The sequence below is a fragment of the Apteryx mantelli genome, chromosome 8, assembly GCF_036417845.1.
Source record: "Apteryx mantelli isolate bAptMan1 chromosome 8, bAptMan1.hap1, whole genome shotgun sequence".
Lineage (NCBI taxonomy): Eukaryota > Metazoa > Chordata > Aves > Apterygiformes > Apterygidae > Apteryx > Apteryx mantelli.
The window spans coordinates 39,885,979-39,908,958 of NC_089985.1; the positions used below are offsets into that span (position 1 = coordinate 39,885,979).

Below are 22,980 nucleotides of genomic sequence, written 5' to 3' on the forward strand. Positions count from 1 at the left end.
GTGACCACTTTCAGTGGAAGACAGGAGGCTGACGAAAGTTTAGACCCAAATCCTGAAAGATGCCTGAGTGACCGTGGAGCTCTATGGACAGTAGTTCTGGGAGCACTGAGCAGAATCGGAGAGAGTGTGGTAGCTAGCAACTGCTTAATAAAATGTGACTTCTTGCTGATGTATCTCTAAACCACTGCTGTTAAGTCATTTGAACTAGAGCACTGATAGATTAAGTCTTTCCTTGCTAGAAGAGATTTACAACATGACACAAGCAAGCGCTCATTCCGTCCTGGTGCATGAGAATCACATGGCTGCTCTTCTGTATTGCCAAAAAAAATTTATTTTCTCAGTTACAAATCATCATGTCATTATCCCGACTGCGTATGGTCAGTAAAGGTTCCACAGCCGTTTTTTGACAAGAGTGGCGATGTTTAACCCAGGTGTTGTGAGCAGATTGCAGGCTGGATAATTAATTTGGCTTATGTAAATTACCCTGCAGATGGTTATTGCGGCCTCCAGCCCTCCCGCGATTGCTTCTGTGCAAAACTTTCTGTACTACTGCTAAAAGCTTCGGTCGTGGTTGCCACCTTAGAGGTAGCTTAATTTGTGAAGTAGATTAAATGATACCCATGTATAATTCGGTTTGCAAAGTGCTGTGTCCCTCGCTTTAGGGTGAGGGATACCAAATGCCACCTCTTTGCATGACGTTCTCCATCAGCTTATGCCGTACCGGGCCCCGAGCTGGGGCCGGGCGTGGAGAGCTGCTGCGGCGGCTGGGAAAGGAAGCCCCCGCAAGGAGGCTGAAGCTAATAAATCTGCTTATTCCCCTCTTCCGCTTGGCCGGCCGCTTTCCTGCTCCTGCAAGCCTAGCTGCCCGCTGCAGAGGGAGAGCCACAAAGCTGGATTTTCTGCTGCATAACTCGTGTGCAAACTATAAAAGTCTTTTCTGCAGACTTCTCTCTGCTCTTCTTTTGGGGGCCTGTAGGCTTCTAGAAGAAAAAAATGAGCTGAACCATTAGGGAGAATAAAAATAAAAAAAAGGTGGGGCTGCATAATTCATATCAGGAACATCGGGAGATAGTTTAACATCGTCTTAGACTGATCCGTGGCTTTTTGTTCATACAAGTGCTATTTTTCATGAGTCTCTATGGATCATACAGTCAGAACTAGCAGTTCAAAGGAAAAGGCAGCATTAGAAATAGCAAAACATGCCTTGATTTTAAAACTCACAGATTTTTTTATGCTCAAATGCTTGAATGGGAGGTATAACTCGTTCTTCCCCTGCTCACAGGTTTCTTTTAATGTGTCTTAATTTAAAGTAATCTAAATTGGTCTCTCAAAGAATATTGGATTGTGTAATTAGCCATATGCTTCTTGCATTGTCAGAAATGGAAGTGGAGTGTTTATCTCTGACATTGTTAAAGGAGGAGCTGCAGACCTAGATGGAAGATTAATTCAAGGAGATCAGATTTTGTCTGTTAATGGAGAGGATATGAGAAATGCCTCACAAGAGACTGTTGCCACTATACTTAAGGTGAGTACATAATACATTTTAAGATATTGAATTGCAGTTACTGACATTGTGCAAGGTAATTATCCTGAAGTGCTATTTACATGTAGGCAGGACAACTCAAACCGATTACCCAGACGGAAATTTGATCTGAAATGACTTTGGAAGATTCACTTAAAATCACTCCTCCATGTATATTTAGAAGTGGGGATGATATCAAGTGGGAAAACAAAGGCACATGCAGTATTTAGACATTTATTTGAAAAAGCAGCCATATATTTCCTACATTAGAAAAATATTATGAAACCTGAGAGACATACGAAGCAGAACTGTGCTGAAATGAAGCGCCTTTGGCTTTGCAGTGCTAACCTGCAACTATAAAATCGCATGTTGAATCCATTTCTGCACAGTTTTTTGTCCTGCAGGAGTGGTTTTATACTTGGAAGCACTCAGGCCTGGGAGAATTTGCCCTTTCCCGTTGGAAAGCTCATGGCTGCCCCTGTGCGGGAGCTGTAGGAGAGGGCCTGTGGCTGGCTGGGCTGCGCGTGCCCATCGCTGGCTCTCCCCCCGGACACCGGGACCCGGCACCCCGCAGCAAGGGTGAAGTGAAGGGTCGAGTGCAGCTGCTGACCAATTTCTACTCCAGACCGTATCTGGAGACGAGGACCATTTGCCCTGCCATCACCACCAGGGTTTCCGCTTTTTTTTTTTTTTTTTTTTTTTTTTTTTTGGAAGAGTAGGGCTCTTTTTTTCCTTACTTTTTCCATTCAGGGTCAATACCTGGCCAGAAATATGCCTATTTGAAAATTGGAAGTTGGTGATAAGGTGTATTACTAAGTTGAATCCGTATGCATTAAATTCAGATTCACCCTTTTCTGCAGCATTTTGAAGTGTTTTTCAAGAGTATTGTTTGTGGCAAGCTTTTTGTTATAGAGGGGTTTTTAGTGAATAATCGACCATCTACGGTGTGATCTAAGAACTGCTGTGCCAGTAGAAAGATTCATACTGGCTTCAGGAGGTGTGGTATGATAAACCTAAATCCAGGGACAGGTATTTTTCATATTGTCCAAATAAAAACATTGAAATCGTGAGCATTCAGTTCCTTGTGGTTTCTTCAGGCTTGTCACTCTGAAAATAAACATGATTCTGTCCGGGAGAGCATGAAACACTGTATGTCTCCTTAAATGCTCTATGCTGTGGTTGATTTGTTTGTTTTTTCCAAGTGTGCCCAAGGCCTAGTGCATCTTGAGCTGGGGAGGTTGCGAGCTGGATCATGGCTGTCGTCACGGAAAACATCCCAGACCAGTCAGGTTAGTGACAGATTTCATAACCGTAAAAAAAAGCTGCGGAGGGCAAGGCACAGGAGCGTGCAGGTGAGGCTCAGTCCTTGCACAGACATCTCCAGCCAAGGACGCGGAGCGATCACAATAATTTTCTTCTCCTGTGTTGAACTGCGAAGTGTTTAAAGGTAAGTGTCACAGAGGCAGAAATGCTGAGCAAGTAGAAGAGTCAGTTAATGAATCCCTTTTCTAAGGAGTCTATTCCTGAGACACACCACGAATATTTAATATCTCTTTCTCAAGTGATGATGTGCATAGATTTTTTTAGACCTGCAAAATGCTGAATGTATGTTCTGCAGCTGTTTTGTCAGTCAAAATGGGTTAATTAAACTGAACTGTATCTTTGCCTATCTTGCGGCAGAACCACACGAGAGCTGCTTTGCTCTCGAAGAAAACACAGAGCAATTTCCTGCCTCGCTTGTTTTTTACCTGAAGCGAGGACAGCGATTCATTTTCTCAATCAGTGCAGGGCTTTTCCCCTCTCCCTCCCACCACTAGCCGAGACACTGATATCATTAGTGTTAAAATCCGAGTACTGCAAGGGAGAGAAGCAAGGCAAGATGACTGAGAAAACTGGAGGTTTTTAATAGGTTTTCCTTCTGGAGACTGCCTGCTTTGCCATGATACTTAGGCTGCTGATGTCCCAGAGAGAGACAAGCTGTGGTTCACAGCAGCGCCGTTGCACGGAGTGTTTTGCTGTCTCTCTGCACGTAGCCAGCTGTTGGGGACGTGGGGGTGGACAGTTCCCACGCACATCTCTTTCCCAGGCACCGCTTTGCGCCGATAGCCAAGCAAGCTTCGCCACCAGGATCCAGCCCAGCCTCCACAAATGCTAAAAGTGTTCCATTTTGGAAATGGAGAGGAGGAGCCATAGGAAGCTTAGGGATGTAAGTTAAAGCAGGAATGTTTTTAAGGGGAAAAAAAGCAATCCTAGTAGTGAGGTCAGTAAGAGGGGAGGCTTGCCCTTCATGTCATGCATGAACAGCCCAAAAAGGGTGCCAAAATCGTAGTCGTAGGGGATGTTTTCTTAACTTTATAAAGGACGGGAGCAATCCAGTCTGGTGTCCATGAGGATGAGGTGTCGGTAAGGGCTAAGGAACCCATATCCATGTGGGAGCAGCTGTGCTAAGCCCAGCTTTTAAAATAATAATTACATGTCATTGGAGAAACATCTGCACTGCATGCAGCAGGCGAGAAAAATGAAACAACAGGGGAAAAGGATACTGATTGCATTAAGGAAAGACCACAGCCTCGATTATTGCTTTTTTGGTCATTTTATCCACAGTTAACCTAAGCAAGAGCAACAGAATTGGAAAGTGATGGATAAAAATTGTCCATCCAATTTTACAATGTAGAACTAAAAACCCATCTGAAAGGGAAGCAAAATGCTGCAGTATCTAACACGATTCTATGTAGGAAAATTAGTTCAAAAACTGAGAACTTCATCCCCCTTTCTTTGTAGCATAGGAGGCTTTTGCAGGAAACTGGTGATTTCTTAATTTCTTTTAATATAAGTCTTAATGGCTGTTCTTAATGCAGAGTCACTTGAGAGCCTGCATCTTACTGAAAAGTACAACTCAGGCTCCAAAGTGACTTGCTGATTTTGAAAACTGAATAAATGCTTCTCAGCAAAACAGTTCCAAGTGTTATAAAAATCTTGGCAGAAAATACGGCACATCAGCCTGAATGATTTGCACAACTGCGCGCAGCGCTTTAGAAGCTGCTGGCCAAGAGCATCCAGAACTTTTCTCCTTCCTTGGCTTTTTTGGGTCCATTGCATACCTTTAACCGTAGAATTACAAGCCTTGTGGTGCAGGACAGTGATTTCTTTCACGCGCATGGCAAATTGTGTTAACTGACCCATGAATTGGCAACCGAACGTGGAAATGGGGCTCTGCCTGCTGTTTGCCACCGGCAGCTGTGCACCGGTCACTTAGGAGAAATGCTGCCAGAGCTTTCGATTCGCCGCCTGATGCATTTAGAGGCAGAAGGCTCCGCTGTGTGCTGAGCGGCATGGACCACATCTTTGCTTTGCGTAAGCCAGCTTAGCTGCAGAGGTCTGGCCCTCAGCGAAACCTCTGGTTCAGATGCACTTCCTAAATTGATGGTGGTGTTTGGTCTCTGAGGGGGAGACCCTGAAGATAAAGCAAGACATGGAGGCAGGGAAGAGCAGCGCTGGAAGTGAACGGCCAGGAATTGATAACGCGCACAAGCAGGTTTCTCTGGAGCCTTCCCTTTGGCGGGTTGCAATACCAGCGTGTTCCTCTGCACCGGGCTGCTATTCGGGCAGTCGCAGCCAGTCCTTGGTCAGGGGCAAGGAGCAAGGCCAACCGCAGGGCCTTAGGCAATATATTCGGCTAAAACAGCAAAGCCTGGAGATCACTGCCGCGTAACAGGATGGCGATAAGCATTCAGTGCGTAAGAGGAGCCAGGGACAGGTTTTGGTAGGTTCCTCTCCAAAAATGAAGTTGGAAGGGTCTCCACTTGCGTGCCTGACGGGGTATTCCTGATCCAGTGGGCCGAGAGCACGCTTGGGCCCTTATGTTGCAGGGACTGTTTTAAAGTTACCGTTTGGGTTTGACTCAGAGGTTCTGATTTATTTTTACCTTCAGGCGAGCCAACAGAGCGTCCACAGTCACTTCCGTCCCACACTTGCTCCGGTCATCTCCACCTTGCAGAATTTTGTCAGCACGAAGCGATCTTCAGCAGATGTGTCTCAGAGGAACTCAGGTATTGCAGGTCGGAGGCAGCCTGTATCCCCTAGGCCGCTGTCAGAGTAGTTGCTTGTTACCTGCAGTGTTGCTTTTTGTTTGTGCTGGTTTAAAAGTAAAAGTTAATACCTGTATTATACCTGGTTTTCCTCATCAGTCTTCCAGAAAATATACTGCTGATATTTTAAGACCCTGAACACTCTCCAGCGGATGACATTATTTTTATTTCTACTAGTAGAGAAACAGCTTCTCTATTTGAAATGTAAAATCCCTGCACCCTGCTATTCCCAGGCGTCCTTGTCGGAGGCTTGGAACGGGCAAGGTGCTCTCTGGCATCAGAAACGGTTTTCTCAGTGGATAAAGCTGCCACCGCTTCATTTATGTCTTTGTTGTTCTTGAGTGTATAAAAGGGCGTTTTGTAACGAGAAAGTGGCAGTGCCCAGTTTGCAGTTTGCAGATTTAGCCAGTGCTAAATCCACAGCCTACAGCAGGTTGTAGAGGGCCTGCACGTTTGCGTGCTCCCACCTGTGTCAGAAAGTCTTAACCATATTTGCTCATGTCCGGCCGTGGGCAGAAGTAGAAGACGTTTCTTGCGGCTGTTTGCATGCACGGGAGACGACGTGTGGCAATTCGGGCAGCTGCCTTTGAACCGGTTTGAAGGTAGCACTAATAGTGCCCAGCTGCCTACGCTGATTCTAGCTTTGCACTGGTTTGGCTTTCCGCTGTCTCCGACCGCACCTCCGCAATCCTGCCGGGTGTGTTCACAACAGATACCTGCACAAGCACATGTGAGTGACAGGGAGAAATACTGATATGTGTTAATAATAGCCGTTGACTCTTGAAAGAGGCTAATTCTATCTGCCTTCTAAAAGGTTCTTAAAATAGTTTTAATTAAAGCTGTTAGAATTAGGGATTATTATAGCAGAGCCCAAGACCTAACACACCATCAACTTCTAGGCTGTTGAGTCCCAGTTCAAATGATTCCTTTGAAGTGTCCCAATCTTTTTTTTTTTCTTTTTAATGTTTTGAGTACTTTTAAATGTCCTGTGGCTAGATATACGCCAGCCAGACTTCCTGGCTGTCCATTATTTACTAATACAGCACAAATTAGAGCAGGAAATCAATGGAACCTCAACAGTCTCAAACCAGCCATGTGCCCTAGCCTTTGTGGTAGGGACACCGTGATTTATGAATAATGAGCCAATCTTTAATTGAGTGAAATGCACAATAGGGCTTTTCTTTAGGCCAGCAGAGAGCTGCTATTGAGTAGATTATGGTGAGCAAGGGCTGCGCGACAGTGGGCGTCACAGCGGCGTCCGCCAGACAGAGCTGTTACGGCCGCGTTCGTCTCCCGGCGAAACACAAATCCCGTCCTCCTCACGCGAGCAGCGCTGCCCGATTTGGCACGGGGAGGCTCCGCTCCCGCTTGGTGATAACTCTGGCTAGGCAGCAAGGGACCGTCGTCACCTGACAGTGTTATCTCTTAATTATATTATCTCTTAATTACAGAAGCTAATTGTTTGTTTCTTTGTTAGGAGGAGCAGATATGGGCCCAAGGACTGTGGAGATAACAAGGGTCAGTGAATTATTTTCTATCAGTTCAAAAAGCTGTCACCTTTGACTGAAGCTGTTAATTTTGTCGTGTTTCTCAGAGTAAAACTGTGTTGTTATTTTTGTTTGCAATACGCTGTTGAATGTATGCCTGTATAACGGGGCCTGTGTGTGAGGACGTGTGCGTATGTCAAACCTATCTATTTCAGTCCGTTCCATAAATCAAAAGGATCAGTTATTGCTACACCCCGAGCAGTGACCTCTACAAGTTGCTACAACTGCAAATGTTTTCTGTTTTGCTTTAGGGACCAAATGATGCACTTGGTATCAGCATAGCAGGAGGGAAGGGAAGTCCGTTAGGAGATATTCCCATCTTCATTGCTATGATTCAAGCCAGCGGCATGGCTGCACGTACCCAAAGACTCAAAGTGAGTAGAAGGGTCCCCTCGGTACTTTCTGTCGCATCTGCCGTGTTTCCTCCAGCAAAGGAGCCTCAAACACTTCTGTGTGTGACTGTCACCTTGATAATTGCCGCATAGGCCACTCTTCCCTTAAAAAAAAAAAAAAAGAGAGAGCTTCCCTTTTTGATTACGTTGCATCCTGGGGTAATTGCGGTGGTTGCCCACATGGAAAAGTAACGGTAAGATATAGAATGTAAATGCATTTGAAGATTGCCGCAAATGCATTTGAGCAGCGAGGAGCAAGGCAGAAGCTCTGCAGTGTGTCCGCCCAGACTGGGGGAGAGGAGGAACAGGCTCAGGGACTGCAGACGGAGCGTCATTTAGAGCTCAGGCAAAGTAGATACTACTTGTTTGATCCTAAGGCCTTTATGAAGAAATGCCAAAGTAAAGCAGGCCATAATAATATCAGGCCACAGGAAAAGGGGAATCGTTTTACATGCAGGGTAACAGGGGCATGTTTCTCAGCAGATATTTGGGTTTCCAGGAATGACTGTGGTGAATAGTTTTAGAGAAAGTTTCAGGGAATCTTTATTACTAAAAAGAAATTATTATGCAGATACGTAGGAAAATTGTGTTTCCGATCCTGCCATGCGATTCATTAGCAAATACCACTACTCTCGTGCAATGTCTTTAACAGAATTGCACAAGAGCGCTGAGAGCCAGGGTCAGGATCAGTTTTGTGTAAAAGAAGGAAAAATCATAATGCTGATTAGATTAATATCAGAAGTGCCTGCTTTCCTGTACTGCATTCAGCATGTGCGTACATAATCTGTAAGAATACAAACTTGTATGCACACATGGATTCAAATGAATCCTCTGTGGATGGAATAACAACAGGCAAAATCTCACTCCCTTTGCTTGCAAATGGAAATAGTAAAATGCGAGCCACCTTTGTTTCCCCGAGTGTGCTGTTACATTTAAAAAATCCATTTTGTCCTTTCTCTGAAGAACGGTAAATGATCACTAGTGATGCAGACTTCCCACAAAAGGGATCCTGGAAAAGAGGAGCATGACTGTGCCAAGTTCACGAGGAATTTTAAGCATTCTTAATTTTAATTTTCCCTAATGCTGGTAATTTTCCATTACTGTTGTACTTTCAGGTTGGAGATCGGATTGTCAGTATTAATGGGCAACCTTTGGATGGGCTGTCTCATGCAGATGCTGTTAATCTACTAAAGAATGCTTATGGGAGCATTATCCTGCAGGTATGGTGATAAATTGAACGTGCAGCTGCATGAGGGTAGATAAATGGCATTCAGGGAAAAGAAATCCTAAGCATCACTGGCACAAGGCATCACAGAATTGCAGGGTGCTTGCTGATGGGAATTACACAGAATGAAAGCAAGAAATAATTTTCATTCAAAAATTCTTTATTGCCACCCATACAGGCTGTGAGCGTGATTGTATAAAAGCGTAACAAAGGGAACAAAATAACTTGTTGCTACACATGATAAATCAACAAGCTTCCAAGTTTTTTTTTTTTTAATTTGAAGTTATCTAGGAACAAGAAATTACTTGTGTGTTTGTGTGTATGTGCATGCTACTAGACTGTGACCAAACTGTCCACAGTGGTAATTCCCTTGTTCTTGAAAGGGGCAGAAGGAAGAAGCGCTCGCTGCATTTAGTGTAAATGATAGCATCATAATTAAGGTGGTGCCGTCTAGAATTGATTATTCTACAGGTAATGAATAATAACACTTGAGAGAAAAAAAGTGTTATCACCGCCACTTTTTTATTGCTAGCTAAAAGCAAGACGTGTTCTGCCACTTTGGCTCTAATTGCCGCTTGCCAGTATATTCATCTTTGGTTTATTTTTATGTTTACACAAAGAAACAGGAAAAATACTTGCCAGAGAGAATTCAAAATACTACTACCACTCATTTGCAGAATTATCGTAACAATTAGAAAACAAGCTTAAGATGTGCCACTAAAATCTACTCTAATTTTCTTTATCGTCACAGCATATTGGATTTGAACACATCTTGAGACATTGTTGTAAGCTTCTTACTTTGCGTTGCAAAATGAATATGACTATTAAAAACACCAAAAAGAAATGGAATGATAACAAACTTAGTTTTAGACTTGCTTATTCTTTGTTTTGTGTGTCCATGAACCGCTGACCTGGTAAGTGATGAGCCAGTTCCAGAGCAGATGGCATATTTGTGTACTTCCATTGAAGGCAAAGGAGCTACACAGATACGCAGCAGCTGAGGATTTTCTGTTAAATTATAGTTATCATATTGTTACTAACGTTGAGTAATTTCACTTTTCATGTCAACAGTATTCCCTGAATAGAAAATGAAAGCTTGCCGCAGAACCCGAAATTGCTAATCTCGAAAGCTGTAATACAGAATATTGCACCTCATCATGTATTTAAAAATATTCCTGATGAAGCACACTGTCAGTTGTTCGCTCGCATAAACAAAGAGCTTGTTCTAGAAATGTCGCTGGTTTGTCAGTTGAGGGTTTTTCTTCCACTTTTTTTTGCTGCGCAGCTTAAAATGTGCTTAATGCTTTTTACAGAGGGCACAGGTTTATTCGGGTAGAATACAGCCTGTTTTTCCGTGTTAAAAACCTGCTCTGTGGAGCTGGGAGGTTATATTTTAATGCCACTGGGGAGTAGCGTAGAAGCCCTGCCGTACGCGGGGTGGGGTGGTTCCCTTACACGCCAACCACAGGTACTTCTCAATCACCGGATTGCTTTTTTATTAAAACAATATAAGTGGAATAATCCTATCAGCGTGATAATCATGACTGATGTGTCATTAAGTAATTCTATTTATTATCAGGTTAGACCACTTCATGGCAAACTGCTTTGAAAGGTCAGATAATTGTGTTCAGTGGTGTGGAAAGGCTTATTATCAGCACGTCCTGGGAAGGATGGTAAAGGAGTTTGCAAATGCTGTTTGCATATGGGAGATTAGGGTCTCCGGGGAACAATCATCCCTTCCGGCTGTTTTGATGCTTTGGTTTAATTTAATTTCTTTTCTGCAGGTGTAGTAATGAGATAAGGGGAAGCTTTTTTACAAGGTTGTTGAACTCTGATACATTCTTACTGCCAGCTGAAGATTTTTGAATATAGATTTATTCTGCCCTCATTTTATTTAGCAACAAAATATGAGAAATACTGGCACTCTTTTCCTCTACTGAAATGGGAAAGAAAACTTGATGGTGCCTTTTCCGTCTGAGCCAGGGGCAGCTGTCGTGTCTGCCGGGGCCGTCAGTAAGGACACACAGGAACCTGAGTCCTGGGATGTGAGATTTGCAGGAAAACTGATTTTTTTTTTTTCCTTGAAAAATACCACCACCTCCTTGTCTCCAACTGATTAAAAAGGGGAAAATATTGTTGTGGAAGAACTGTGAGCATACTTTTAAAACGGGTTATTTATATAATGGATTTTTAATCTTATTTTGAAAAGGTATGTTTCCCTTAAGCCATGTTCACAGCAGGGAGTGGAAAAAGTGCCCATAAACTTTGTTAAAATAAGGCCATAGATAGCTAGAGTAACTTTGAAAATGTACTTACCATCGTTAGGTGTTTGTCACTGTCTCCAGCCCAAACTCCTGTGCTGTGCAGTAAGCATCAAGAAGAGCACGATATCTCATCACAAGGAGATGGAGTTAGGGAATTATTGCTACACATAGTTGTTACAAAATTTATGTCCTTTCAACTGTGAATACTTAGAAGAAACCAAAACACTTCATGGTGGTTTCCTCAAATTTTTCCAGGAAAAGAAAAGAGTAGAAAACTAGCATGCAGTGAAAGCTTAACAACAACAACAACAGTCTAGAGTGGGCATTGGCACTTTGTCTTTAACTCACCCCATCGGGCCTACGTACTGCAAGGTTTTCCCGTAGGAGGCTAAACCCCTGTGAATGGCAAAACCCAGACCTCGGTGTTCACGTAACCCCTTTCTCAAGACATCTTTATTCACTAGCTGGCTTGGTAACTAACCTATAAAACATTGATAGGATTGTTTCAAAAAGCCTGGGCAAGTTTGCCTCCTCATTACCCGTGGAAATGTCGTTAACTATATGAATTATTTGGTGATGGTAATTCAGGATGGTGGCAGAATAATACAGGGGTCAGGTTTGGAAAGTTGAAGAAATCCAGTCTGTTGCCTTTGGTGGTCATCACAGAAGTTGCAGGAGAAATGGCAGAAAAGTTGAAACAAAGGATTAATGTTTTCCCCACTCAGCTAACAAGCTATACCAGAGATTGTGTAAGGAAGAACGGGGGGCGAGGGGGTGGAAATGAGGCCCATGAGTCTCATCGCTTCCAGCTAATCTGCACTGAGGGAGTTCAGGGCTTTTGCCTCATGGGCCAAGTAGTCCAATAGACTCTTGGATCTCTGCATTTTGTTAAAGGCTAAGGAGCTTTGTGTTGGACACCTTTGCTTTGATGCCCTGTGGCACCTCAGGTTGACTCCGAGACACACTGGTTTCCTTGGCAAAGTAACCTCTTTCTGCCTGTCGTCCAGAAAGACCGTTTCCCTCTGCCCCGCATGCGATAGTCGTGTAAATGCAGTAGAAAGCTTCAGAGCAAAGCTAGCATTAGTAGGAAATTTCAGAGAGTAGGACTTGTATTTGAAATTTGATTGAAACGCATCAGTATCTGGTTTTCCTAGTGGACTGGCTGTTTTCTACATAATCAGCACAGGTGTGAGGTGACCGTGCACAGTACTTCATTGCATCCTCTTGTTTAGGTTGTGGCTGATACGAACATCAGTGCCATTGCTACCCAGCTGGAGAGCATGTCTGCGGGATACAACCTTAACTCCTCGTTGGAGCATCCTTCTGAAGATCCTGAGTAAGTCTGAGCTTCGTCTGGGTAGCTGAGATGCATTTCTATGCCTCATACAAAGGAAAAGCCTAGGGTGGTGAAGGAGGTCTCTTCCCATTGCTTCTCTCTCGTCTAACTTTCTATCACCTTTAAAATGGTAACTGCTACCTTCTTCAAGCTGATTTCGGACTTGTGTCCTCCTTCCCCTGGTAATGGAAACTGCTTGAGTAAATAAGCATGAAGTGTGTTTCCAAGCCCCTGTTCTTGGCTTTTTCCAAAAACTTAGCTCCCTGCTTTTCTTGTGTGTTACCTGACATGGTGGCTCTGCCCTTGTCTGTTGGCCTCCTTGCCTGAAACGAGTTACGATCACAGCAGTTCAGCACGACTTGTCGTTGGCAGACTGAGACAAGAGGTATTCAAAAAACTGGTATCAGAGATAAATCTTTCAAAACCTGTCCAAGAACCCTCTTTCTTTATCTTTTGAATGTGTTTAGCTACACAGTTCTAATACATCTGCTTAATAAATTTTGTACATACTGCAATTTTTTTAATATGGTGATAGAAATTAGAGATCTAGCCCTCCCATGGCCATGCAACATCCTCCATTGTGGTTTTTTAGCACAGCTTACAGCATTCCACTTATCACGTTGAAATTCGTTTGATCTTCATTTTGGTTCATTTGCATCATTATGTTCTTGATTTTTGTTGTTTGATTCATTATATTTGTTTTAAGAAGCTGAGATGCAAGTTGCTGCCCTATCTCAGGGGTTTTTGAGTATAAAAGTTAAGCTATTTATGCTGCATTCTCTAGTCTTACAATGCGAGATACTGTTTTTATTGCTGCTCTCAAAGGAGAATTGCTTACCTCACAAAAGGATTTGTATTCTCTTTTTCTATCAAAATAGGAAATCTGAATTTAAAAATAAGAAATTGAATTAGGTAGACATATGCATTCATTCTTTCCTTAAAGAAATGGCTAGATATTAGTCATCACAGACTGTGCCTTGTTTAGGAGAAAGATGCCAAACAGCTTTTGTCCAGATTAATTCTTTCTAAATACATAGAAACAACTTCTTAAAATTTGAGATGGATATATAGATATGAGTGGTCTCAATTCCACCTTCCTGCGTAGACAACAGAAGCCCCTGAAGAGCAGTTGAGGGCCTAGGTAAGGCACTGAGCGAGGAGCTCTCTGGAGTTAGCCACTGGCAATACGAGGCACAGGGACATACGTGGAATTTAGCTTGCTTGAAAATAGCTGGAAGAGCCTGCAGCATCACTGAGATTGTGAACACAAGTGTCCCTGGTTGCATCTTGTCCGTTAGGCTCATTCCTCTGAAGTCGTAAAATAAAATTACGCTGCTAGGGAATTGCTGCAGTTCCTGCTTATCCATACTGAAGAAGACAGCTGGACCAGTGAGGGAGCAAACTCTTGCTTAAACACATGCAGCAGCTGTAAGTTAGAGGAGTCTCACTCCTGCATCGCAGATAAAGTGCTCTTGTCGGGCTCTTTAAAGTAAGTATTTTCAAAGCGAGGAACTGAAGTGCATGGAGCAGCGTTTGAGCTCAGGGCGTCACAGTAGCGTGTCTCAGCACAGGGACCGAGTCAGGGTTTGTGACTGTATGAAAAGCTTCGTCATAGATAAATGTCTCTTTAAGTGTTCCTTCTACAGAAAGTCCCAAGAGACAGACCTTGTTCTTCTAAGTGATATTTATTGTGTTTTCAGAGCACCTCAACCTAAGATTATTACTTTGGAGAAAGGCTCTGATGGACTGGGATTTAGTATTGTAGGGGGGTATGGAAGTCCCCATGGAGACCTGCCCATTTATGTCAAGACTATATTTGCCAAGGTATCTTTTTTTGTTTTCTCCCTTTTTCTATATTATCTTTAAAACTAAACGTAAGATTTAGCATGGATCATATATATGTAGTCCAAAGCAAAAGGTACTGTCTGGGTACGTGTACACTGAGGTCAGTAAGTGGACCCAGAGCTCACAGCTGGCTTCTCAGAGGAAAAGTTTATATTTCACGTTACTGATGGCAGCAAGATACTTCATCTCCGCAATATTGCTCTGTGTACTTGGGAAGCATCTCTTTATTCATTAAAATATTTATAAGGCAATTTTATATCTGGAATTCTTGAAGTGCTTTACAGAGGTATCATTTTTTTCCCCTGTACATACGAGGAGACAGTTGCGGACATGATGTATCTTGGTAGCTGAACTTCAGCTGCAAAAGCAGGAATAAAAATCTGTGCTCGGATAGTCCTCTCCATGAGAAGACGCTGAAAGGAAAAAAAAATGCCGTAGCTTGCGGCTCGATGGCGAATTGGCTCCCACAGCAATATTGGCTTTAGTTGCTCTCGCTTGCTTCCAGCTTCTCTCTCGTGCCCCTCTGTGAGTGCTCCGTTCCCCCGGATGTGCTGTTTGTCACAACCCATCGGTTTCCCTCCCCTCCACCCCCAAAGACCTCCCGAAGCCTCCTGGAAGAGCCCCCGGCGATGGCCGCGTGGCGGCAGGAGCGGACGGTGGGAACGCCCGAAGGCGGCGGCGCTGCCGGGAGCGGCGCTGCGGTGGTGCCGGCACTGCAAGCTTTGCTGCAGGCGCGCGCCGCCCTCCCCGCGCGGCGTCCCGGGGCCGTGTCGGCGCCGCGGCTGCGGTGTTGCGTCTCCCCGTCGCGCTGTGCCACGTCGAGGGCGTTGGAGCCGCTCGCAGTGGGAATTCTGCGCCTCCGCCGGTCTCAAACCCCCGGACCCATAATGCCAGCAAAGCGACCGCTGGCGGCTCTTCCAGCGGAGGCGCAGGAGGCAGAGTTGCCCTCAACCGTTTCTGAGGCTCAGAAGGGAAGGGACGCGCAGAGGAAGGGACGAGGAACGGCGGCTCGAGTCCTTCACCCGGCATTGCCGCTCGGCAGGTCTCGTCACACCTGATGCGCAAAGAGCCAGGGAGCAGGCTCCTCGCTAGCCACCCGCTCCCCGCGTGACCATGAGTCAAGCTCAGTGCGAGAGCAGGTCGGACAGCCCGGACCCAATGGAGAGCCTGGAAGGACCCTCTGCTCTCCTCTCCCACCGTGGCCAGGCAGGGCTCGGGGTTCACCGCATACCGGCCTCCTGGCTGCCGGGGCTGAGGAGGAGGGGGCAGCACGGCTCAGTGCAGCCTCGTCTCGAAGAGGCGAAACACCCCCAAACAGCCGCAGGCGCGGAGGGAGAAATGCCCCTTTTCCTGCCCGAGCAGCTGCCAGGAATGCCCTCAGCATCTGCCAACAAGATTCTTTAGCCAGGACCACGTGAAAGGAATTTTGGAAATGAGGGTGGGAAAACAGTGGGAATTTGGGGATTCTGCATATTGCATAAAGTAACTTTGAGGTCGGTCGCATCAGACTGTCCTGTGCTGACTTGCTGTCACGTCAGCATGTCCAACAGGGTAGAGATGACACAACTAAGAAAATTTCATGTAAAGGTGGCTTGGAAGCCATATCTCTTCCACTTCCCCGATGCCAGGAATTAAGAATGCAAATATTTTGTCTTTTCACAATTTTCAGTTATTAGCATGGGAAGATATTGTGTCTTTAAATTGAAGCTTAGATGTACAAGCTATGCACCGGTTTCTAGATGCGAGCACGGCGGAGAAACCCCTAATCACTGCCGGCACTAATGCGGACGCAAGGCAGTCAGAGATGCCACCTCTGGGCCTGGGCAGGAGCTCGGGATGCACAGCTGGACTGAGGCGCTCGAAAGGAGAACGTCCATCTCCAGACTCCTCTGGGCGCTGCCAGGGCCTTCAGCAGAGCCTCGGTCCGCCGGGGCCCCAGCTGCTCTCCTGCCTGAGCTCTGCCATCCCTCCCCGTCCCCACTTAACCTCTTCCACAGCGCTGCCCGCAGAGCGTGTCGAGAGGTTTGTGCGTTTAAACACAGCTTTAACAAGCCTCTGCATAATCGCAAAACCCAGAGTCAGTATTTACGCTTGGTTTTTTCCATGCAACAAGCTGATTCTCTTTCTCCCGCGGGGGCATTACCTGTCCGTCCTGCCTGATCCCGCTGGAGCTAGGTCCGCGGGACGCCGGAGGCCGCGCTTCAGGCAGTCGGGCCGTTTCGGAAGCGTGCAGCCGCCGTCGTGCCGCGGGTTGAGGTGGGGTTTGCAGGGCTGCATCCCTGCGCGTTCACCCGTCGGACACGGCGGCGGAAGGGAGGCTCGATCCCGCCGGGCCCTGACGTGGCCTTCTGTCGTTTGCAGGGAGCGGCCGCGGACGACGGCAGACTGAAGCGCGGCGACCAGATCTTAGCCGTTAACGGGGAAGCCCTGGACGGTGTCACCCACGAGCAAGCTGTAGCTGTTCTCAAACGCCAGAAAGGAACCGTCACGTTAACGGTGCTATCGTGAATGGCATCGCCCTCGCGGAGATAAATACAATTATTTTAGAACATCGGTAGAGCTATTACAGTACTGTTCAGCCCTGAGCCAGGATGTAAAGCGAACGGTGGCAGGAATGAATCTGTACTCATCGCATTGCCAGAACTGCTCATATGCACCTCCGGTCTCATTTAGCCCTCCGTGTTTATCAGTCGGTCTTTCCTCCCTGCCTGCCCGCCCTCTCCTGCTTCGGGTGGCTTTTGAGTTTTCTCTGAGCAAATTTAATTAGGAAACTTTAAAGAATAATATCCTTTTTGCTTTATCTACGCAGGGGTTTATCCCCACCAGTCCAAGCCCCGGTTACAACTGCCGAACCTGGAATCGGTTCACACACAAAAGAGAATTTAGATCATCAGCTGATCTCATCTGATGAGCAGAAATAAATGCTGAGTGACTTGTCATCTCACTCATGATTTACTTATGCTAATTGTCCTTTCAAGTATGCCAGAAAACATTAGCAATGTAATTAAATTACCACTGTTCCAAATGATGAAATATCAAATTCTCCTCTGGGAAATTATTTGTGCTCAGCACAGTAAGTCTGATAGTCAAATGTGAACTTCTCCTGTTTATCTCTTTGGGTAGGTCTGTGGAAGTTAGTCAGAGGTAATTACTGTGATGTGTCAATTTGCAGCCTTTAGCGTGAAAAATAAACTAGGGCAGAGGGAAATTTAATTTTTTTAGGCTTTTAAAATATTTGAGCCTTTTCAGATATTGGTGATGCATGAACAGCAACATGTCTTGTTTTATTCTAATAATATTTTTAAAGAAGCAGAAACCTGCTGCTGTACGCCGGGGACGTTGCACGCAAAGGCAGTTGCGGTTGTGCGAAGCCGCAGCGTGATTGTTCCTCCTGAAGCTTTAACGAAGATGAGAGTTTGCTCCCGTAATGCGACCCGGCAGCTCCAGGGGCGATAGCGAGCTGCTGCCCCTCTGCTTTCCCCGGCCGCGGAGGGCGGTTCTTCATCAGGGTCACTCGAGTCGGGTTTTGGGTGAGACCGCTCCGGGCCAGAGAGATGGGGTGCAGGAACCTACCGCCAGAAAGTCAGCACCTTCGTACCATGTCACGGCCGTTTCGGCAGTGGCTGCGTGACCGTGGCCTTAGTGATTTTGCAGATGAATCTGGCAGGCAGATTGACGGTGATGCCGGTCGGCGTGGTTTCATCTCCCCATCCAGGGGGGCCACGGGGCTTTAGAGGGAGCAGCCCGGGCAGATTTGGGCTCTTTGGTATGATTTACAACGCTGATGAGCGGGGAGAAGTGAGGGGAGGGGGGCGCGTTGAGAATTGGCTGCTCGTTTTGTGCGAAAAATCCCTCAAAATAAATGGAACGAGGATTCAAAATCTGTAATAACGCTGCAGTGCGGGGTTTGGGTCAGAAGTGCTCCCACGTAGTACGTTTTAGCTAGGGTGGGCATTCCCCCATTTTGCGTAAAAGAACATACGCGGCAGCCAGATGCAACACGCTAAAACAAGCAAGCTGCGATTAGCGCTCATCAGAAGAGTGTTCCTGATTTCTTTGAAAAGTTTTCTTTAACTTTAGGTGATCACGAAGTGCATTTAGCCTGCTGACACCAGGTGTAGGTATCACGTTAATAGTGCCTGAACGAGACTTGCCTTGGGAAATGGATTCCCACGGTCCTATGGGATTTGCCAAGTGAACCTTGATTATAGACGCACAAAAATATGCCCAGACGTATTGAATTGGAGAATTTTTAACAAACTGCCTTTGGTTGCAAAAGTGTCCAAGGTGTGCAGAGGTTAATTGCAGGGGGGCTGCGATGTGAAGGGGCAGCCTAGAAATGCTCTTTAGAATTTACGAACAAACTGGAATGATTCGTCTGTCTGATTATGTTTTTAGAACCACGATGTTCATACTTTAAGATATTGCCACATTTAATCGATGAAGTTTTACATGGCTATTTGTTAGCCTCTTATGCGCATAGTGTCCATATACGTAAATAATAGAATTTACGGGCTGAGATATTTTGCACTTCTCATTGCTCAGAATGGGAGATAATATTTTCTGCTGCTTGTAATTTGCACTTTGTCTTTTGAATATATTACTGCCAAAAATCATATTGCAACTAATTGATAAACCAGCGACCATGCGGAGAAGCATGTGCTCTATGTACAGGCCCAAGTTATCTAATTAAATTTGCATTACGCTTGTCTGGGTTGAGGTGTTCTGGTTTGTTTAAAACTTTATTTCTGTGCAAGGGAAAAAGCAATTAAATTTCCTGGCTGTATGTTTACGTGTATCAGTAAAATGAGACATTTTATGACAAAGATTCTAAATAAAGCTCAGTTACATAAGTAGTTGTGCATTGGTTTTTTGGGGGTGTTGTTTTGGGGTTTTTTTTGTTTTTTTTTTTAATTTAAGGCACTGTTAACGTTTATTGCATGAGATCTGTTGGCTTGCTGTTCCGAGCAGGGCTCATCGCTCCCTTTTGAGGGGAGCATGCAGCGCTGGGGCCGCAGGAGCGCACAAGGGCCCTGGTCCCTCTCGCAGGCGACACGATCGCGGCGGGGCGAGAGTTGCGCGGGGAGCCGGCCGGCGCGCACCGAGGCCGGTTTTGAGTAGGCGAGTAGGTTTTGATGGGGGAAACGCCAACAAAACCGGCAAGGCTGAAGGAACAAGGACGTAACCTGCAGGCAGCGAAACTGGGCAGGAGAAGAAGGGCGCTGAGGACAGGAGCAGCCAGGAAGGATGTTTGCCAGAGGCGCGTCTCCGCCGTCGGCACCTCGCAGCCCTGGCGGTGTGCCGCGCACCGCCGTCGTAGCGCCTCTGCGCAGCCGGAAGACTCCTGGGCCCGGAGGCGAGGACTCGGTTGTCGGGACCGTTTCCTTCTCCTCTGCTCCCGGCGCCGCCTTCGGCTCTGCGGCTGGAAGAGCCGGAGTAGCCTGCAGGCTGCATTGGCGCCATCGAGGATGATCTCGACATCACCAGGAGCCCTTTGAGGGCTGTTGGCATTTCCGGGCTGCTTCCGCCAAGAAACGGGCACGATGCGGCTGTTTTTAGTCTTCCAAAGGCTGGGAATGGAGGTGCTCGCAGGCTTTGCGTCCCCTCCGGGTGAGCGGATCGCGCCCAGGCGTCATCGCCGCCGCCGACCACTGGGCTTCGGCGATGGCCACGCAGGGCCGGAGGGCGGACGCTCCAGCGGCTCCGGAGGTCGGTCTGGCCCAGACGGCAGGTCAGCCTGGCGTATTAAGGGGATTGTGTCAAATTATACTGCTGCATAAGGAATAGCTGTAATGCCACTAAATTCCCTGTAATTAATCAAGTGGCGATTACCGCCCTGGAAGTATGACATCTATAGAGCCTCTGGAGGTAATGCGATTACGCCGAGATGGAGCAGTTAATGTACCTTCGCCTGAAAGAACTGAAATGAATTAATTTAACATTATACATGTATAAAACATTAGTTTTTACAGTTGGGCTGAGCATTGATATATAATTCCATTACCATCTTTCTCCACAGTTTCACACTTCTCTATCCATAATTTAGCTGTATTTACGTTCTGTTTAAACATTGTCACGGTCCTTGTTTTTCTTCTTAGCTGCAATGGACATTTTATTCTCCAATGTGAGCAATCCTGTGCTGTCCGGACCTTGCAGGATGGCACCCGCTCAGAGATCCACGTTGGGCAGCGGCCGGCACCGCAGAAGGACGCGGGTCGTGTTCACTTTGCCATCAGCTTGTCCAAATGCTCGCGAGCTCTCTGCTGTTTTAACGAATCTGGTAGGGTGGCACCAGTGTTTATGCCCAATTCCTGCCCAAAAAGGAGAATAAGCAGTAGCAGTTATCAACACTTTTCACTCCCGGTATCACTGCTGCGGGTGGCAGGTCTCGGCAACTGCTCGGTTAAAAATTATATCCCTAATCAAAATAATCCGACCAATTAAAATCACATTTTCATGGGCTTTTTCTGCTGTGCCGCTGTTGCACGTTCCCATGCAGGATGCCCTGGGCAGAGCGTGCACGTGTGGAGCAGGGCTTTTGCTTTCCCTCATTTCCTAGGAAATATGTTCTCTCTCTGTGAACGCCCCAGCGCTGCCGCTGCTTGCGCAGGCTCAGCAGCGAGCTGCCACCGCGAGGGGTCAAACCGAGAAAGAGGGTCCCTGAAGATCTTGTGATAGTGTTTTCCTGAAGAAAACGTACTTTTGGGGAGGGTTACTTGTTTGCACTCTGAATGTGAAAGGTCTCTCCAGACCCATAAAGCCCTTTCTTGGCTCTTTTTTTTTTTTTTTTTTTCTTTTTTTCCAGCATGTTGACACACAGCTAGGACAGGACAAGTGTTGAAATTAAGGGTATAAGAGGAGTTGCTCCTGGCATTTGGGGAGAGCATTTGCTGCAGGGTCTGGTTTATTTGTATGCAACATAAAAGGAGGAGCTGTGAACAAATTTCCCTAAGAAGCAATAAAGGTTAGAAACTGCAGAACACGGTATCTTTCCCTCCTTTCCCCTCTGCCAAATGCTTTTTTGCAGACTTGTTTCCATTCGAGGAAGACTGACACTCCGAAGCTCGGCTGTTTTTCCAGTGCGAGACGAACGCAGGAGACGGGGGTAAGGGCTCATTTTCAAAGTCTCGGCCCAAACGTTGGTGCCTGTTTCCCGGAGAACAGCTGCGTTTCGCAGCAGTGCGAGAGCCCGGCACCGCCTGGCGCAGCCCGCGGCAGGATCTGGCATTGCCCTGCCGGGTCCGGCCCCGCCAGCGATGCCGCTCCGCAAAGGCCGCGTTAGCCCCAGGGAGGGTGTTTCAGGCTTTCTCCTCCCCAGAGCCTCTGCCCAGCGCCAGGTTTGCCTTCGGAGGGCAGGGAAATTCGGGCCGCCGCTTCCAGCACAGCTTGCGCCTGATTTAGGGGCTTGCGCTCCCCAGCCGTTTGCCGGGAAGTGGCTTTAGCCAGTGAGATCTGCACCACGGGATCGTGCCCGTCTGAGGCCGTTTCATTTGTCTTAGTAAATGTGTTTTTCGCTGTTCAATCCAGATAAGCAGGCGTCAGTGCGTAACTGCTGCTAAAGGCTATTGATGTTTGCAAAAAATCCATTAACTTGCTGCACTGGGGGAAGCAGATAAAACCGTGCGAATTATTATTTTGGGGCTGAAACAAGCCGCACAGCTTTCCCTGCGCAGCAGCGCTAGATGGAGCCATCGGCAAAACATTCCCATTCCTCCATCCCTGTGGCCTCCCTCCATCCCTCGGAGCATCCCCAGCCGCGCTGGCGCCGCCGCACTGCCCTTGGGGACATCTGCTGTGTCTCGTATCCCTGCTGGCGCTAAACCCACCTCTGCCCTGGCAGCCGGATCCCATCGAAAGGAATTAAGTCCTCCTGACGGGCTTGGAGCTGCTGGCCAGGCTGTTTCCGCAGGATAAGGCAATCGGGTTGATTGCCGCTCCGGAGGGAAGGGGGAGAGAGCAGAGCCGGTTGCTCGGTGCCCCCTGTGCTTTGAGGCAGCCCCGAGCAAGCTGCTGGCAGTCGTTTTTGCCTCTTCGCCCGGTTTTAAGCCTCGTTGGGCTCTTCCCGGCTCCCAGGCGTTCCCGTGTGTGCACTGGTGGCGGGAGCGAGAGCTGCCTGCGGGTGTCGATGGAGCGGAGCCGAGGCGGCACCGGCGTTGCCAAACCGTGCTGGCCTGAGCGCTTGCCGAGCCGGGTTGCTTTGGGCCCTGCGTGCGCACGTAGGGGCCGTGGCCACATCGCGTGGGGGGATGCAGTTATTTCATCCTCTTCTCCGCGCTATGCGGCTCGGACTGGCGCTGGGAGCCTCCCTGGGGCGGTGGGATAGCGCTCGCCGCACACAGCCCGCTCCCGACGGCTGTTTTTTAAGCTAGAGGCCCGACGCAGCCCGACCGCGGCAGCGAGCGCAGGGCAGGCTTTTCTCCGGGTCGGTCGGCTCGCAGCGTTTGCACGCGGCCCGGCCGCTTTCGTTCCTTGCGTATCTTGGCGCTCACATCACGCAGCGCCGGCGAGGCTTCCTCAACCGTTCGCAGCCAAGGAGAGGGACGTGGTGTCAATGACCATACGGAGAGCGGAAAAATCACGTGCAGCGCATTGGGCTTCCTTCTCTCCCTTCGGAGCTAACCAGTGCCTCGACGGGCCCCTAGATCATCCCATTAGTGTCTTTCCTTGCTGTGACTCAGTCGTCTCCACGTGTGCAGTACAGAGCTTGTTCTGGGGATGTGGTTTTGCTCGACGATATTTAGTTTGATCTCTACTGTGATAT

At 47.2% G+C, this 22,980-nt stretch overlaps 1 protein-coding gene across 1 annotated transcript in view; it reads left to right on the forward strand.

Annotated features, from left to right (window-relative positions):
* The window catches only part of PATJ (PATJ crumbs cell polarity complex component), a 158,718-nt gene extending 141,109 nt beyond the window's left edge, over positions 1-17,609 (forward strand). The window contains exons 37-45 of the mRNA XM_067301340.1: positions 1,378-1,525; positions 2,725-2,811; positions 5,454-5,571; positions 7,088-7,128; positions 7,409-7,531; positions 8,665-8,769; positions 12,271-12,374; positions 14,075-14,198; positions 16,581-17,609. Of these exons, the coding sequence (XP_067157441.1) occupies positions 1,378-1,525; positions 2,725-2,811; positions 5,454-5,571; positions 7,088-7,128; positions 7,409-7,531; positions 8,665-8,769; positions 12,271-12,374; positions 14,075-14,198; positions 16,581-16,727 (997 nt within the window). The 3' untranslated portion in view covers positions 16,728-17,609. The remainder of the gene's footprint in view (positions 1-1,377; positions 1,526-2,724; positions 2,812-5,453; positions 5,572-7,087; positions 7,129-7,408; positions 7,532-8,664; positions 8,770-12,270; positions 12,375-14,074; positions 14,199-16,580) is intronic.
* Positions 17,610-22,980: the final 5,371 nt, after the last annotated feature.